The sequence below is a fragment of the Phodopus roborovskii genome, unplaced genomic scaffold, assembly GCF_943737965.1.
Source record: "Phodopus roborovskii unplaced genomic scaffold, PHOROB, whole genome shotgun sequence".
Classification (NCBI taxonomy): domain Eukaryota; kingdom Metazoa; phylum Chordata; class Mammalia; order Rodentia; family Cricetidae; genus Phodopus; species Phodopus roborovskii.
The window spans coordinates 16,392,393-16,406,718 of NW_026126448.1; the positions used below are offsets into that span (position 1 = coordinate 16,392,393).

General features: G+C 48.4%; 2 protein-coding genes across 2 annotated transcripts in view; one reads left to right on the plus strand and one right to left on the minus strand.

Moving 5' to 3' along the window:
- Window positions 1-14,326, plus strand: part of Csmd2 (CUB and Sushi multiple domains 2) — a 537,775-nt gene that overhangs the window by 253,936 nt on the left and 269,513 nt on the right. The window lies entirely within an intron of this gene.
- Window positions 3,659-4,375, minus strand: Hmgb4 (high mobility group box 4). The gene has a single exon (XM_051188844.1). The coding sequence runs from the start codon at window positions 4,219-4,221 to the stop codon at window positions 3,676-3,678; it is 546 nt and encodes a 181-aa protein (XP_051044801.1). The 5' UTR covers window positions 4,222-4,375; the 3' UTR covers window positions 3,659-3,675.

Here is a 14,326-nt window from a genome sequence, read left to right on the forward strand (position 1 = left end):
GTACTGTTCTGTTTATTGGAATGGAGTCTCTAGATCCAGCCCACATGAAATGTGTAGGGTAACATAGGCTGCAAATATCAGGAGGTGAATCCCCTAAGAGCATCTCACAAGCTCAGGGACAGTGTGACTGGTGAGGCCTCCATGGCCTGATTATGTGTTGTCTGTCTCCCACAGGTGACAGGTGACCAGGCAAACATGTCACTGTTAAAGAGGAGAAGCTCAGAAGCATAGATAGCGGTCTGCACAGCCAGGCCTGGAACGGGAATCCTGGATGAGGACAGCAAAACTGTTGGGAGGGGTGGATCTAACTGAAAGTTCTCTGTCACTGCACCCCAACTCAAAGATCAAGGACAGCCTCAGAGTTCCTTGGTCCTTTTGGCTAATTCTGCTCCCTCATGGTGATTCCCTCGCCTTCTTTAAGCTACCCTCCAGCAGATCAAGTCAAACACCACCACTCACACTCCCAAGGGCACCCCCACACATTTCACCATTTACAACAGTGGCCATGGCTTACCTGAAGGTCAAGTGGCATCCGTGGAAGTGTGACAAGAAGTCACTTGACAAGACAATGGGACACCCCTGCCTTTATGGCCTCACCTCAGTGACCACACCCTGGCTATGGACCTGACTTCCAGCCTAGTGGGCCCGAGTACTGGAGCTTTAGTGGACAGTGCAGCCAGCAACAACAACAAAAAAGATGCCAGTGTGGTTGAATGACATCTCACATCAATCGATCATCCTGCATCCTCGATCTACTTCTCTGTTGGGATCTGAGGGAAACCCAATAAATGAAATATACTTATTTCCCTCTCCAGCACAGAATCAATTGGCAGATGGAGGAAAGGCAAAAGGAGGGTCCACTTCATTACTGAGGAACTTATCAGAAGGCAGACCTAGCATACTGCTGGGAGTGGGGAGGGCTAGGTGTAGGACTGGACCGGTCCAGAGCAACTTGCCCCCTATGGACAGATGAGGTGTGGATAAAGAATTTCTCAGGAACACTCTGGTACCCATGCCTACCAGCTCCCATCCTGGGGTGAACAAAACACACAGAGAGAGCAAACCCACAGTTGTCACACTGGTTTTTAACTATGGCTACTCTAACTATGGCAATTCCCAATGGAGGCCCCTCATTATCTCTGCTCTTGGAGGGAAACATGAGTTTATTAACCTCGTATCTTCTTTGACTCCTCTTGCTGCAGTTATCATGGGAGATTGGCACTTGATAATCTCTGAAGATTCTAGAATGATCGATAACAGACACCATAAATGGAGGTCCATGGCTCCTCTCACTGCACTGAAAGCCCTCTATGGGCCCCGCTGCAACTGTATCTATGAATTTGCCAAGCCTAGCACCTTTCAAACTTCCTCTCACACAAGGCACTCTGGCACTCTAACATGCCACACCTGGTTCCTGCCTTAGCACCATAGCCCTAGCTGTCCTGCTGCTCCCAAGGTCTCAATGCTTGGGACTTGGTATCCTCAAAGGGGTTTTAAACATAGATGCTGGAACGGTTAGATGGTTCCACAGGTAAAGGCATTTTCTGTGGAGCCCAGAAAACTTGTTTGATCCCTGGATGGAAGAGTTGCCATCTGACCTCCACACAGGCACACATGCACACATTCACGTGCACGTGCAAACACACACACACACACACACACACACATACACACACACACACACACACTAGTGCCCTCTAACCAACCTGTCATTGTCCATCACCTAGCACAAATGGTGACTCTAGTATGTTGGCTGGCTTTTCTGTCTCTTCCCCCCTTGCTATGTCCCTAGTACCAGAAGTTTTTGGTATGATGCAGGAAAGTTTCTAAAATATGTATTAATAGATGAATAATAAATCAATGACTACATGAAAACAGAGAGAGGTACCAGAGAAGACTTTGCTCCTGAAGATGGTGATGGGACCAGAGGCTCAGTCTGAGTCTTCCCAAGGGCAGGGAAGCCTCACTGAATTGCCTTCCCTCTCACCCATCGTGTTAGATGCAGGCTCCCCTCTCCTCCTCTTCATGGTCCACCACTGTCATCGCATTAGGTCATTAGAAACCAATGGAGTCGTCTCCTCCCAGTTTATGCAATTGTTTTTCACTAGGGACTCTGCATCCTGTTGTCAAAACTGACTTGACCACTCACACTCTCATAACCACACAGCAAACCAGGAAGGGATGGTACAAGGTTCCAGGGCAGAGTGTGGCGGTGTGTATCTACCAACTGCCACTAAGAAGTAGGATAGTCTAAGTACAGGATTGAGGGGAAGATTTTTAAATCTACACTCCAAGGTTGGTAACAAAGGACTGCGGACAATACACAGGGCAGCAGATAGGCAAAGAAACAAGGCTGCCAACAGTGCCTTCTAGAAGTATGCCACCTGGCATCCATTGAGCCAAGTCTTAACACCTTTATAGATTTTAATCATTTGCTGGCTATGGAGGCTCGACAGTCATGAACTTGATGAAGAGGGTTAGGTAGGAGGAGCTTAAGTAATAAATATCTTCACCTTTAGATTTTCAATCCATTGCCTGAGGGTTCACGACTGAGGTTTCAAGCCATGGTTGAGTTGTCACGTGATGACTCAACTGTGGAGATCCATGGCCTGCTGGTACGGTTGCCACAATTTCCAGTCCCTTGTGTGTGTAGGACAGAGCCTCTACTTTTCAGGTTAGTTTAACATCCCCCTCAGTTCTCACAGATCCTTGGCCATCCCACAGTAAGAAACTTTCTAGGTGAATTGCCTAGCAAGGTAGAGGACCATTGGCTAGAAGCGATGCCGCCTATTAGATATTCAGGACTGTGCCACCTCATTTAGTCACAAAGCTAACTCATGCGGCAGGTGCTGTACCCTTTGGAGGAGGGGGATGTGTTTCCCTAGGAGGTAGGAGGGATGTGCGCTGCATTTTGAGAGAAAGGAGAGCACTTAATTCTGACAATCTCTGCCTTTTCAATGAAGCAGAAAACAATGGTGTCTCCTGAGGGTGGAGAGGAAGCAGAGCCAAGCTGGAATACCAGCTGTAAGCCATGGGCTGGGTGGGTTGGGGATTTCACTAATGAGAACCTCAGGGCTGGCCTCAACCCCTCCCCGGTTCATGACTTCCCGTGCTGTGTTTCTGCTAGAACTTCCCAAAAGGAACTTCCCAAAGTCCCACTTGCGTGGACCTGATTCTAAACCCAGAGTTTAATGTTTTAAAGTGGCTTCCTGGATAGACAGAACAATCCCCTCAGACCCAGTTTGGCCTTGGACAAATGATAGCAGCTGAGACTTAATAAGTTACCATACTTGGTCACAAAAGGTGCTGTGTGACCTAGAGGAAGAGGAATGGGTGCCAGCTAGTCAATAAATTCAGCCCCCAGCTTCATTCCTTGGCTGTCCTGACTAGGACCGGCTTCCAGGACTGTTCTGGCTTTGAACCCAGCTTGCTGCTGCCTGTGGATGAATCTGAGTGACAGCCTGGACTGAGCTCTTGGCTTGCCATCCTCTGTACTATGACTATAACCCAAGGAAGGGAAGCTCCCCTGCCTTGACTTCCATTTTCTCACACATGCTCCACCTCACCTGAGTCAGACCCTGCATCCTCCCTAGAACCTCCAGCTGGACCCCAAAACATCCAAGGACACTATAACCACACAGGACGTCAAGGCCAGAAAGGCAGTTCAATGACATTTTATTTTTTCAAACTGGTTCTGGCCGACCCCTGCAAGTTCCTCTTCCTGCCCTGGAATTGACTGCGGTAGGCCTCCAGCTCCTCAAAGTACTTGGCCCTCAGAAGCGCAGCCTTCTGTTCGTATGGCTGCTTGTCCACATTCGATTTCGTGGACCACATCTTCCCTGTGGCCTTGGCCACCTGCACCACTGACCAGTTAGGATTGTCTTGCTTCAGCTGGGCGTAGTGATCCAGGGAGAAGAGCAGGAAGGATGATGGGGGCTGCCGAGGTGCCTGTGGGTCCCTCTTTCTCCTCTTCCTTCTCTTGCCAATGTAATTCATCATTTCTTCCTGGTATCGGGCTTTGTCAAGCTTGGCCAGGGCTTCATACTTTGCCTTTTCGTGCTTTGAGATGGATCTCCATTTTTCTGAACACTTTCTAGAAAACTCTTTGAAGCCGAGGTAGGTGTTTGGCTGCTGCTCCTTGAATTTGTTTCTGTAATTCAGCATGAAGTGGATGTAAGAAGAGACATTCACCTTGGGCCTTAGCTGGACTTCTTTCCCCATGTTTATATAACCATGATTTCCTTCTCTGGATCCCACTAACTCGGATAGCAGAGACTTCTGTCTCCACACCCCAGGAGCAATTTAGAAGGTGCTCTGCTTGCGGTGAAATTTTCTGTGTGTGTGAGCCTCAGTCAGGGCCCGGCCTTTTCAGTGCTGGTGGCTTTGTTGTGTCAAAGAAGGGAAACTGTGATGTCATCCCCCCAGCTGGCCAATGCTAGCCAAGCTCAATCATTTGCATGAGGGCCCTCTTAGTGGTTGGTTACTCCAGGGAATTTTTTTGCCTCTAAGGAAAGATGAGGGTTTATCTGAGCCTTATTAGAGCAGCTACTGGCCCTGGGAATCTTACCCCTTGGCTTCCTGGAGGCTGTGGGCTTTGCTCAGCCTCTAGGGGCTTTCTATCCCCATCCCACAGTGGGTCATAACTAGAGCTGCCTCCCTCCATGTGAAATTGTCAGGATGCCGCCTCCTCATCCTCCATGAGGGCTAGAAATAATGAACACAGGAAGGGTGGATGGCTCCGGAGCTGTCAATGATAATATGTGAAGGCTTTCTGTTTGCCTTGAGCAGTGGCAATGCCTGCTGCACAAAGGGTTTAGTAGTGACTCTAAAAATAATCAACGATGACAGCTAAGACTCGGTTCCTGTCAGGACAAAGTTGTCTAATTTAAAACCCAAGCCAAGCTCTTGGGCTTGGAGTCGGAATCCTTCGTTTCTCCGAAGATATTTGAAGGGAAGGAGGGAGGAGAACCAGGGAGTTTCTTAATTACATTGGAGTGCTTGGAAAATATGAACTCTTAGCTCTATGGGAGGCCCTTACCATCCTCAAAAGAGTCCCCATTTCTTAGAGTTAGTGCACAAAACACAACAGCCAAGCAAACACAGCTCCTTTTGGGTAAAAGTAGTTAATACTCCACTAGTCATCTAACTTGTCTATGTGCAAGTGGATTTACTAAAACGCCAGTGGATGACAGTGCCACAAGCATAGGATAAGAAAACAATCTAACACAAAAAGGACCACCAACAGGCAGGAGCTGCCGCTCATGAGTGTTGACTCCTTGATTGAAGGCACCATGTTGGAAACGTTTTTTGGGAAGACTAGGTGTGAGGGTTTTTTTATTCTCTCAGTCCGTGCAAGCTGTTTCCTGGGGTTCAGCAGGGAGGGGTTCAGAAGTATACAGATAGTCTCAGCAGCAGAGTCCTGAAAGGAAAGTATCAGACCTCCGAAAGTGGTTTCAAATGTTGGCTTCTGGTGGGAAAAGACATCTCTCTCAGCCACACCTCATCTCTGATTTCTCCTTAAATGTGTTTGCACTAGCAGAGGGCATTGCTCCAGGTGACCTCTAAGGTACCATGCCAGTAGAAGGCCATTTCCTCTCCTCTCCCTCCCCTCCTCTCCTCTCCTCTCCTCTTCTCTCCTCCCGTCCCCTCCCATTCCCTCCTCTCCTTCCTTTCTCTTCTCCCTTCCCCTTCTCTCTTCTTCTCTCTTTATCCCTCCTTCCCCCATCCCTCATTCTATATATCTCTATCTTCCTTCCCCTCCCTGCCTCCCCCTCTCTCCCCCTCCCTCTCTGTGTGTACACCTGTGTATCAGAGGAGGGAGAAGAGACCAGCCCATGAGAACATATTTCTCTGGGACATTTATCAATGTAGGTCGATTTTACTTTTTATTTTGGAGGGAAGAGGTTGACTTGCCTGTGTGCTGGAGTTGGACTAATCTTCAGAGATGAGTGGAACACACTCCTGCCTGAGACCAAAAATGAGATGTGAGGAAGACCTTCAGTTAGTCTATACATACTAACTAGACTGCCCAGACATCTCTCTCTCTCTCTCTCTCTCTCTCTCTCTCTCTCTCTCTCTCTCTCTCTCACACACACACACACACACACACACACACACACACACACACACACATACAAGCTATGCTAGCAGACACAGGAGGAAAAGACAAAAAAGATATAAAAAGCCATGGGAATCTGTTGTGCAGGCCACACTATAGACTTGGAGGGATGCTGGGGAATGCTTTGGCCGGGGGGAGCTGACTTGGGTCACCTGCTTCTTTGGTCAATGCTGTGTTCTGGGGAAGGTGTACTGCTTGCCCTGCCTTGGTTACTCTACTAGGAATATGACCAACCTGGGCCACACCAAGGTCCATTTCACATGACTAGTTAGTGAGGAACCTCAAGAGATTAGGGATGGTGGAAGTCGGCTTGATGTACCTGTCTCCTGCCTCTACTCCCTTGAGGTCATCTGGAGCTGTACATCCCTGGACTAGAGGTCTTTACTCATGGGACATGTCCCCTTTAACACAGCTGTCCTCCCAGGTTCTTATGTCACTCACTCTCCTTGCCTTTTCTTGTCTAGGTTGGTGACAGTTCTTATTGCCCCTGACCCCGGATCCTCTGTCACTTCCTGAACCCTGTCCTTCACCTTGGTGGATAGTCTATTCATTAAGCACTTCTCAACTTTTCTAATTTGTTTCCTGCTGGAACCTTGACCAAAGCACTGTGCCAATAATCTTTCACTATATAGATATCACCTTGAAGTAGAAGATTCTAGAGACCCAAATACCTTCAGGGACAGGGCCTACCAAGGATAGAGGCCCAACCTAGGAAGAGGCATCTTATGTTCTGAATTTCAGCATGTCTTCTAGACAGGGGCACTGTTTTAGTAGCCAGGAAATAAAGAACTCAAGCTTTGTGGATGGTAGGACCTCTGACAATTTGCCTCAAAGTCAACCACAGAGGATGCATAAACAAATTACTGTGGCTGTGCTAATAAAACTTTATTTGTACAAACTGGCCATAGACTAAGGGTTACAAATCTTCTGGCCCTTAGACTGGTCATATGAATTCAGTATTTATTTTAGACCTCCTGAATGTAGTCTATAATTAAAATTTGGCATCCCTTTAACAAACACATACATATATAATGTGTCAGCCACTATTTTTTTAGAATGATCAATTCATATAAGTCTCATTGCAACCAACCCTATGGGGGCACTCTTTTCCTTCCCCTTGTAAGGAGTGAGTCACGGGACCAAGTTTTACTAAAGTGTACTTATTATGTGTGTGATGTACCATTATTTTCTGCTGTTTTAGTTTGATCATTGCAAGAAAGCCCACAGGGTGATCTCAAGACTCACTGATGGCTCTAGCTGACCCACAGAACTCCATCTAGGCAAGTGCACTAGGGACCTTGAGGGCCCCTTTACTTGGTACTGATAATGGGAGAAGAGTATAGCTTTCAGGGCTAGACAGACAAGAATTCCAGAGCTGGCTTTGCTTGTCAGCAGGTGACTTCAGTCAAGTCTTTAAAAATGCAGGGATGACAAAGCTGAAGAGATGACTCAGTTGGTAAACTATTTGCCATGCAAGCACAGAGACCTCAGTTTGGTTTCCAGAGCCCATATTACAAAGGGAGACAAAACAAGACTTGGCACTGGGCGGTAGAGACAAGAAGTTCCCTGGTGGTCACTGGTCAGCTGACCTACCTGAATCAGTGACCCCAGGCCAGTGAGGGAGACAGTGTGTCAAAAAGACAAGGCAGAAAGCAGCATGAACCGCATCAGAGGAGGTTGACTTCTAACCTCCATATACTTGTGTGTGCACACACACACACACACACATGCACCCACACTCATGAACACAGGCACACAAGACAATGAAAATCAGTATAGGATGTTGACAACGCCAGGGTTTACAGACTGAAATGAAAGGAGGAAAAGCAGTTGGCACCATGCTCTCCACTATTGTATTGGCTGGACTCAGGGTCAGAAAAAGGACAACAGTGTGTCTCTATAGCAGAGGAAGCTGGTAGGCATCACTTCCACTAAGATGTCCAAGGGGTAAGCAGCAGTAATGTGTCACACTGACAGCACACAAATCCTTTCTATGATGCCATAATAAGATCACTGACCTTCAGCCATGGCCTCCCTCAATACTCACACCTTAGGTCCAATCCCAAGAAAAGAGATCAAGCCACATACAGGATCCAGTCATATGATCAGTGTTCTTTATGCACCAAGGTCTTGGGGAAACAAGGAATCTAATGCACCTTGGCTGAGACTGAAGTGATGTGGAAACTGAAGCCGTAAATGGGGCATTAGGAGACGGCTGGGAACATCTGGATTAAGCCTTTCTGGCAGACAATGCTGTAGCAATGCCGATTTCTGAGTTTTAATGTGAATGTTCTTTACGTATGACGCCAAGCTTACAGAACGGGGAGGAGCACGCAGCACCATGGTCAGTGGGTAGGTAGACAAGAAACAGAAATGATAGGTACAAGAGTGGGAACGTGATAGTGAGGGTCAGGCCAGCCTGCTCACCTCTGGAAAGGCAGATCTAGAAGCAGACCATGTGTGGAGTGGTGGGGATCCCTCACAGGCCCTGACAAAGCCACTCAGACCACAGGGTTAGAGACTGTCCCCGTTATATATGATTTCCTGATCTTCCAACCACAGTGGCCATCTTTTGTCCACCTGGCATCCCTGCAATATATTCCATTTTCTTTTTTCTTTTTCTTTTTTAAGAACTGTTCTCATGCCAGTCTTAGGGTCCTTTTGGAAACCATGCCCTTGCCCTAAGGAAAGGGCACATGGCTCAGGCAAGTGACCTGAGACCCACTTAGGTCCTTTCTGTTTACCATTAGAAAGGATGTCTGTGTTCTTTCTGGTGATGGAGGTGTGAGGGTGAATCAAGGAGTTGCTGAGTGGCCCATGGTTCCACCTCAAGCAGCTGCCATTTGAAGCAGACCGGCAAGCCTGGTGACATTTGAGCTCCTAACACTGGACATCTCTGAGCCAGCTGCAGCCTTGCTCTTCTGTGGTTTGGTTACAACAGCTACTGGTTGCTTCTCTGTTCCAGACTGATCTGGATTTCTTCCACCCAAAGCCACTAGTGCATAGCACATACAGCGGTATGATGGGGCATGTTACATAGCACAGACACGGATGGGATGGGATGCATAGCAGACACAGGTGTGATGGGACAGGGTAGGGGAGACAGGACCTCTCTCCTCTCCTGGCTTTGGTCCCCTCCTCGCCCTCTCCTCCATCTGTTGTAGTCCTACCATGTGGTTAGCCCTACCCTGTCTGACCACAGAGATAATGAACGCCTCACACACCGTGGCCCTCATAACACTCATGTTTGTGTCTGGACCTTGTTATGCACAATGTGGAGAGTGCCTGTGCGCAGCGTCCCGCCTTATCTCTCAACAGTTCTGGGAAGCAGGTGTTGCCATTATTGTCACTAAATGGATGGGGAAACTGAGGCCCAGGGCATGCATTTGGCCCATTCTGAGGGAGCCAGCTAGGTATATAAAAGATGTGAGTCCAAGCCACCGGGCAGACTTCTTAAGGGGCCCCTGTGTGGAGTCTCTACTTCACACTGCTTCTGCTCTGATAGTCCTTTACCCCTGGAAGCTTCCTGGCTGCACAGAGATGTGGCCTCAGCCAGAGGTCATTGCTACACGTCCAGGCTTCTTGACAGCTAGCTCTGCCTAGCTATCGTCATTAAGCAACAGCCCGACCCCTGTCATAGTATGTGGCTGTGGATGCAGAGAGTAAAGCCACTGCCACAAGGTCACAGGACCAGTATAGTGGAAAGAACCGAATCCAGCTCTGTGACACTCTAGGACCCCTTGCTGGCCTTAGTGTACACCAAGGGTCTAAAGCCTCAACTCTGCCCAGGAAGCACAGTCACCCAGCTGTGCTTCAGAGCCAAGTTTTGGGGGTGAGGGAATGACACTCAGAATGGCAGTGGAGTGGGCAAGGCCCTTGGAAGCCATCTACAAACCTTCCTCTGTGGGAGTATTCCAAGAGAAGTGTGCCAGAAGCCACCATGAGGCAGGTATGCCCACTTTCCCCAGAAGGGAGGCTTTCCTGTCTCCCAGTCATTCCTTCCAGTGCAGTAGGAAGGTGGGCAAGGCGGAGAAGGTGGGAACTGCTGTGGTGAGGGGGTGCTGAGGTCTCTTCCTTTCCACCCTAGTTCTGCCCAGTTTCCAGTGCAGATGCTAGCCTTCTCATTGACCTTAGAAGCCTATGAGGGGCGTGTCTGGTTAATCAGTCCTATGCCCTCGGGAGGTACCATTCTTTGTACATTTCTCGGGCAGCACTCGTGTTCCTCTTGTGGCCATTCATGTTCTTCTTGTGAGGTCCCTACTTCATCAGCATAGTCCCTAGTGTGCATCCATGGGAGCCCAGCTGTATGGAGGAATCCCATGGCATTGGTGAGGAAACAGAACCTTCTAGAAGTGATATTACATGTCTACTGAGTGAAAAGCAGGGCCTATATTCAAACCCACCAGGCCCGGCCCTATCCTGAAACTTCTTCAGTTGAGTCTGTGCAGCATCAGCCAGTGGCGCTAGCACCAAGGCAGATACCTGGGCCAGGCAAGAAGGGTTAGTTCTCTGTGAGGCTCTCATGAGCACTAAGCTCTGAAAGCCTGCTCCCTAGCCCTGAACCATGCCAAGTATGAGAGGCTTCAATGTTCCAGAACATCAAGACTACCACCCTGGATCTCAGGTCTACCCTGCTGTGGTAGAAACCAGGATGGGAACAGAGCACAGCCTCCTGAGGGCCCAGAGGCCAGTAAGGGTATGGTCTGCTTTGAGAGGCTATCCCACATCCTGGAACAGGGCTAGAAGAGGACTAATGGGCATAGCCTGGGATATCTTTGTGTATGGGGCAGGGAAGGACAGCAGCTCCCGGAGTAGAAGAGATTCTGGGACACTTTCCCTACTGAATCCATCATCCAAATAATTAGGCTGGGGATGGCCCCTCCTCTTCATCTAACTGATCACCCACTCCTCTTTACCAAGCAACTTCAACCAGGGTCCCAGGGACCTGTCTTCCTTTTGGTCCCAGTGTAGGTCACTTGATCACTTCATTCAGTTAGCTGTAGCTAACTGTCATGTAATACATGTATCCAGCCATCCTTTCATGGAGCTGTGGGTTGAGGGACACAGACTGCTCTTTGAAGGATTTCAGTGTTTAGTGAAGAGTAGAACCATGTGACTTGGATTGGAGACAGAAGGGACGGGTCTGGGCATCATTCCTAAGAAATCTGAGCACCCATTCCCCAGGCCCCTGGTGCAGTACCCCCAGTACCTGCTCAGTTTAATCCCTTCAACATCTCAGGACACATGTTTGTCAGGCTGGAAGCATTCAGCCCTTCAGGTGTGAGCCTGGGACAGAAGGCCCCAACTACTTCCAGCCTCCAAACCTTACTGTGCTGCCTTCCACCCAAAAGGCAAGACCCAGATGTCAACAGCAAAGTTCTCTTCCCAGGCCACAGACCCAGCCCAGGGCCTTGTTCTTCCATGCTCCAGGCTCAGACACATCCTCCAGGGAGCCACGAATCTGAAAGAAAAACATTTGGTTGGTGCGGCTGGGGACTCCCTGGAGCTAACAATCAGCCAAACTGCAGATTTCTGCTCATTTGTGGAGTTTATGGAGCTGCTTGTAGGGAAACAGAAACATTTGCCCGTAGTGACAAAGACTCTGCTGCCACTAGGTTGAGAGTGTCTGCATCTGGGGTGTCCCCTGGGAAGGTTCCAGCAGCTGCTGGGGGTGGGGGGAGCAGCCAGGCCAAGACCAATGTAGCCACCCATGTCTTCCTGGCACAAGGGGGCAGTGCTCTTACAACCGTGTACACAGCATGACACCTGACAGCCTTCTTTACTGTCCAATGCGTCGCCTGCTCCCCACCCTGCACACGCCTTCTGCTTTCACAAGCAGGGACCCCATCACTCATGCACTCCTCTACTGTGAGGTATTTGGTGACTCTTCCCCTTGTGGTAGGCACTCTGTCATGTACCGAGGAATGATGGACAGACAAGAGAGAAGTGACAGTGGCTTCCTTCAGGATGCTCTCAGTCTGGAGAGAAACAGGCCCAGGGGACAGTGCAGTGAGCCCTGGGGACACAGGAGGAACAAGCCAGGCCAGGAGTTCATGGGTGGGTTTCCTGTTTCTGATGCTCATCTCCCTGAAGGAGAAGTTGCTAGGATAAGGATATGTAGAGGGAGCCAGTCAGGGAAAATTAGAAAAAGAATTTTTCATAGCTGTAAACATTCTAAGCCAGGGACGATCAGTTTAGGGCTTTTATTTCTGTGATAAATTCCATGACTACCAACAAGTTGAGGAAAGAGTTTATTTCATCTTACACCTTGAAGCCTATTGTCTGGGGAAGTTGGGGAAGGAACCCAAAGCAGGATCCCAGAGGCAGGAACTGACGCAAAGGCCATGGAAGATGCTGCTTACTGGCTTTGCTGCCCATGGTTTCCTCAACCTGCTTTCTTAGAGTTCTCACAACCACCAGACTAGGGGTGGTACCTCACATGGTGACCTGGGCCCTCCCACATCAAATATCAATCAAGAAAATGCATCACAGGCTTGTCCACAGGCCAATCTGGCAGAAGTTTCTGGTTCCAGATGTTAGCTGTATCAAGTTGATAGAAAACTAGTCATCACAGAGGTTCATACAAGGTGGGTATCAGGCCTAGAAGACCCCAAAGGACTTGTGGAATCTAAGTTAATCATTCTCCGATCTTCTGATTGCAGAGGGAATGCAATTGGGAAAGAGTCCCAACCAGTAGGTGTAAGCAATTGCCCTTAGTTCATCATCTGTCCATCCATATATATACAATGTGAGTGTCCTGGAGCAGGTAAAGTTTGGTTGGTAAAGTGCTTACTGCTCAAACATGAGACTCTGAGTAAAATCCTCATAACCCATGTTAAAAAGTCAGGCATGCTGATATACACCTGTGGCCTAAAAGCTAGAGAGGCAGAGAGGAGGGGACATCTAGAGCTCACTGGCTAAAGAGTTCCAGGTCAATAAGAGAAAAAATTTCAAAAGATAATGTGAATAGCTCCCAAGGAATGATACCCTACACACACACACACACACACACACACACACACACACACACACACACACACACACACACGCACACACGAACACCACCACCTTTCCCCACCCCACATACATGTTCCCACAGCACTGACAAGGGTTTCCTGCCTGCTGCCTGTGACTGCCAGCCAGCCCTCACCCACCCTGCCCTCCCACTCCTAAGCTCCAGCTTCCTCCAGCTGAGCCTTGCACTTTCTGAGAATCAGTTGGGTTTGTTGCCAACTCTCCCAGTGCAAGTCATATTTGTTATTGTAATTATGTGATTTAAATTAAACATCACATAAAAGGATGAGATATGAGTGCAGAAGTAAATACAGTCACTGAGATAGAAACTCCATCGAATACTCTTGAACAGCTTTGCAAAGGGGAATCTCTGAAAAGAATTTGAAGGGCACAACCACCCCAAATTCAGGTTTCTCAGATCAGGATCAAGATCTTGGTACATAGTACCAGTTAATAAATAGTTGTTGCTTGGGCACTTGGTAAATGAAGTCATGGTTGTGATTTATATGAGATACACAGTCTGGAGTACAAGCTTATGATCAGAAAAAGGCCTTAGTTCAATGCAAAGCTAACTGGCAATTACATGGATGTTTAATTCCTACACATGTTAATGAAATGTCTAAGGTACATACTTGTCCTCGTAAAGGTCCCTACTTAGAAATTCAACTTTAGTTTACTAGTGACATCATCTGTGAGGCTTGTGTGCCAGGAATGAACAAACTTAGTAAAGGACCAGACAGTAAATGACAAAGCAAAGCTTTCTCACCATGTAGCCAATGATGACCTTGAACTTCTGATCCTTATCTCCTGCCCCCCAAACTCCCAACCTCACCACCTCCCAATAGCTGTGTGCCACTGTAACCATTTTATGAGCTGAGCTTCATGCATGCTAGGCAAGCACTCTAACTCTTCCCTAATGCAAAGCATTTTCTGTGGCAGGACAGCACAGTAGGCACAGCAGCAGGGGCCAGTATGCAAATGAGTGGATGGGTGTGGCTACATATCAGCAGAGGTGAAACTATCTACAGAAATAAGTGGAGCCAAGAGCCACATTCTGTGCTACTGATTTGCCCTGCAGTGTGGCTGGAGATATGCAAAGCTCCCATCCTGCCTCCCATGGAGCCTGACTTCCAGCTGCAGAGATCCTCAGATGCAAAGATGATTACAACCCAATAGGCCTAGGACAATGATAAG

Excerpts from the sequence above, each read along its gene's own strand:
- Hmgb4 (XM_051188844.1), bottom strand. The coding sequence starts at position 4,221 with ATGGGGAAAGAAGTCCAGCTAAGGCCCAAGGTGAATGTCTCTTCTTAC.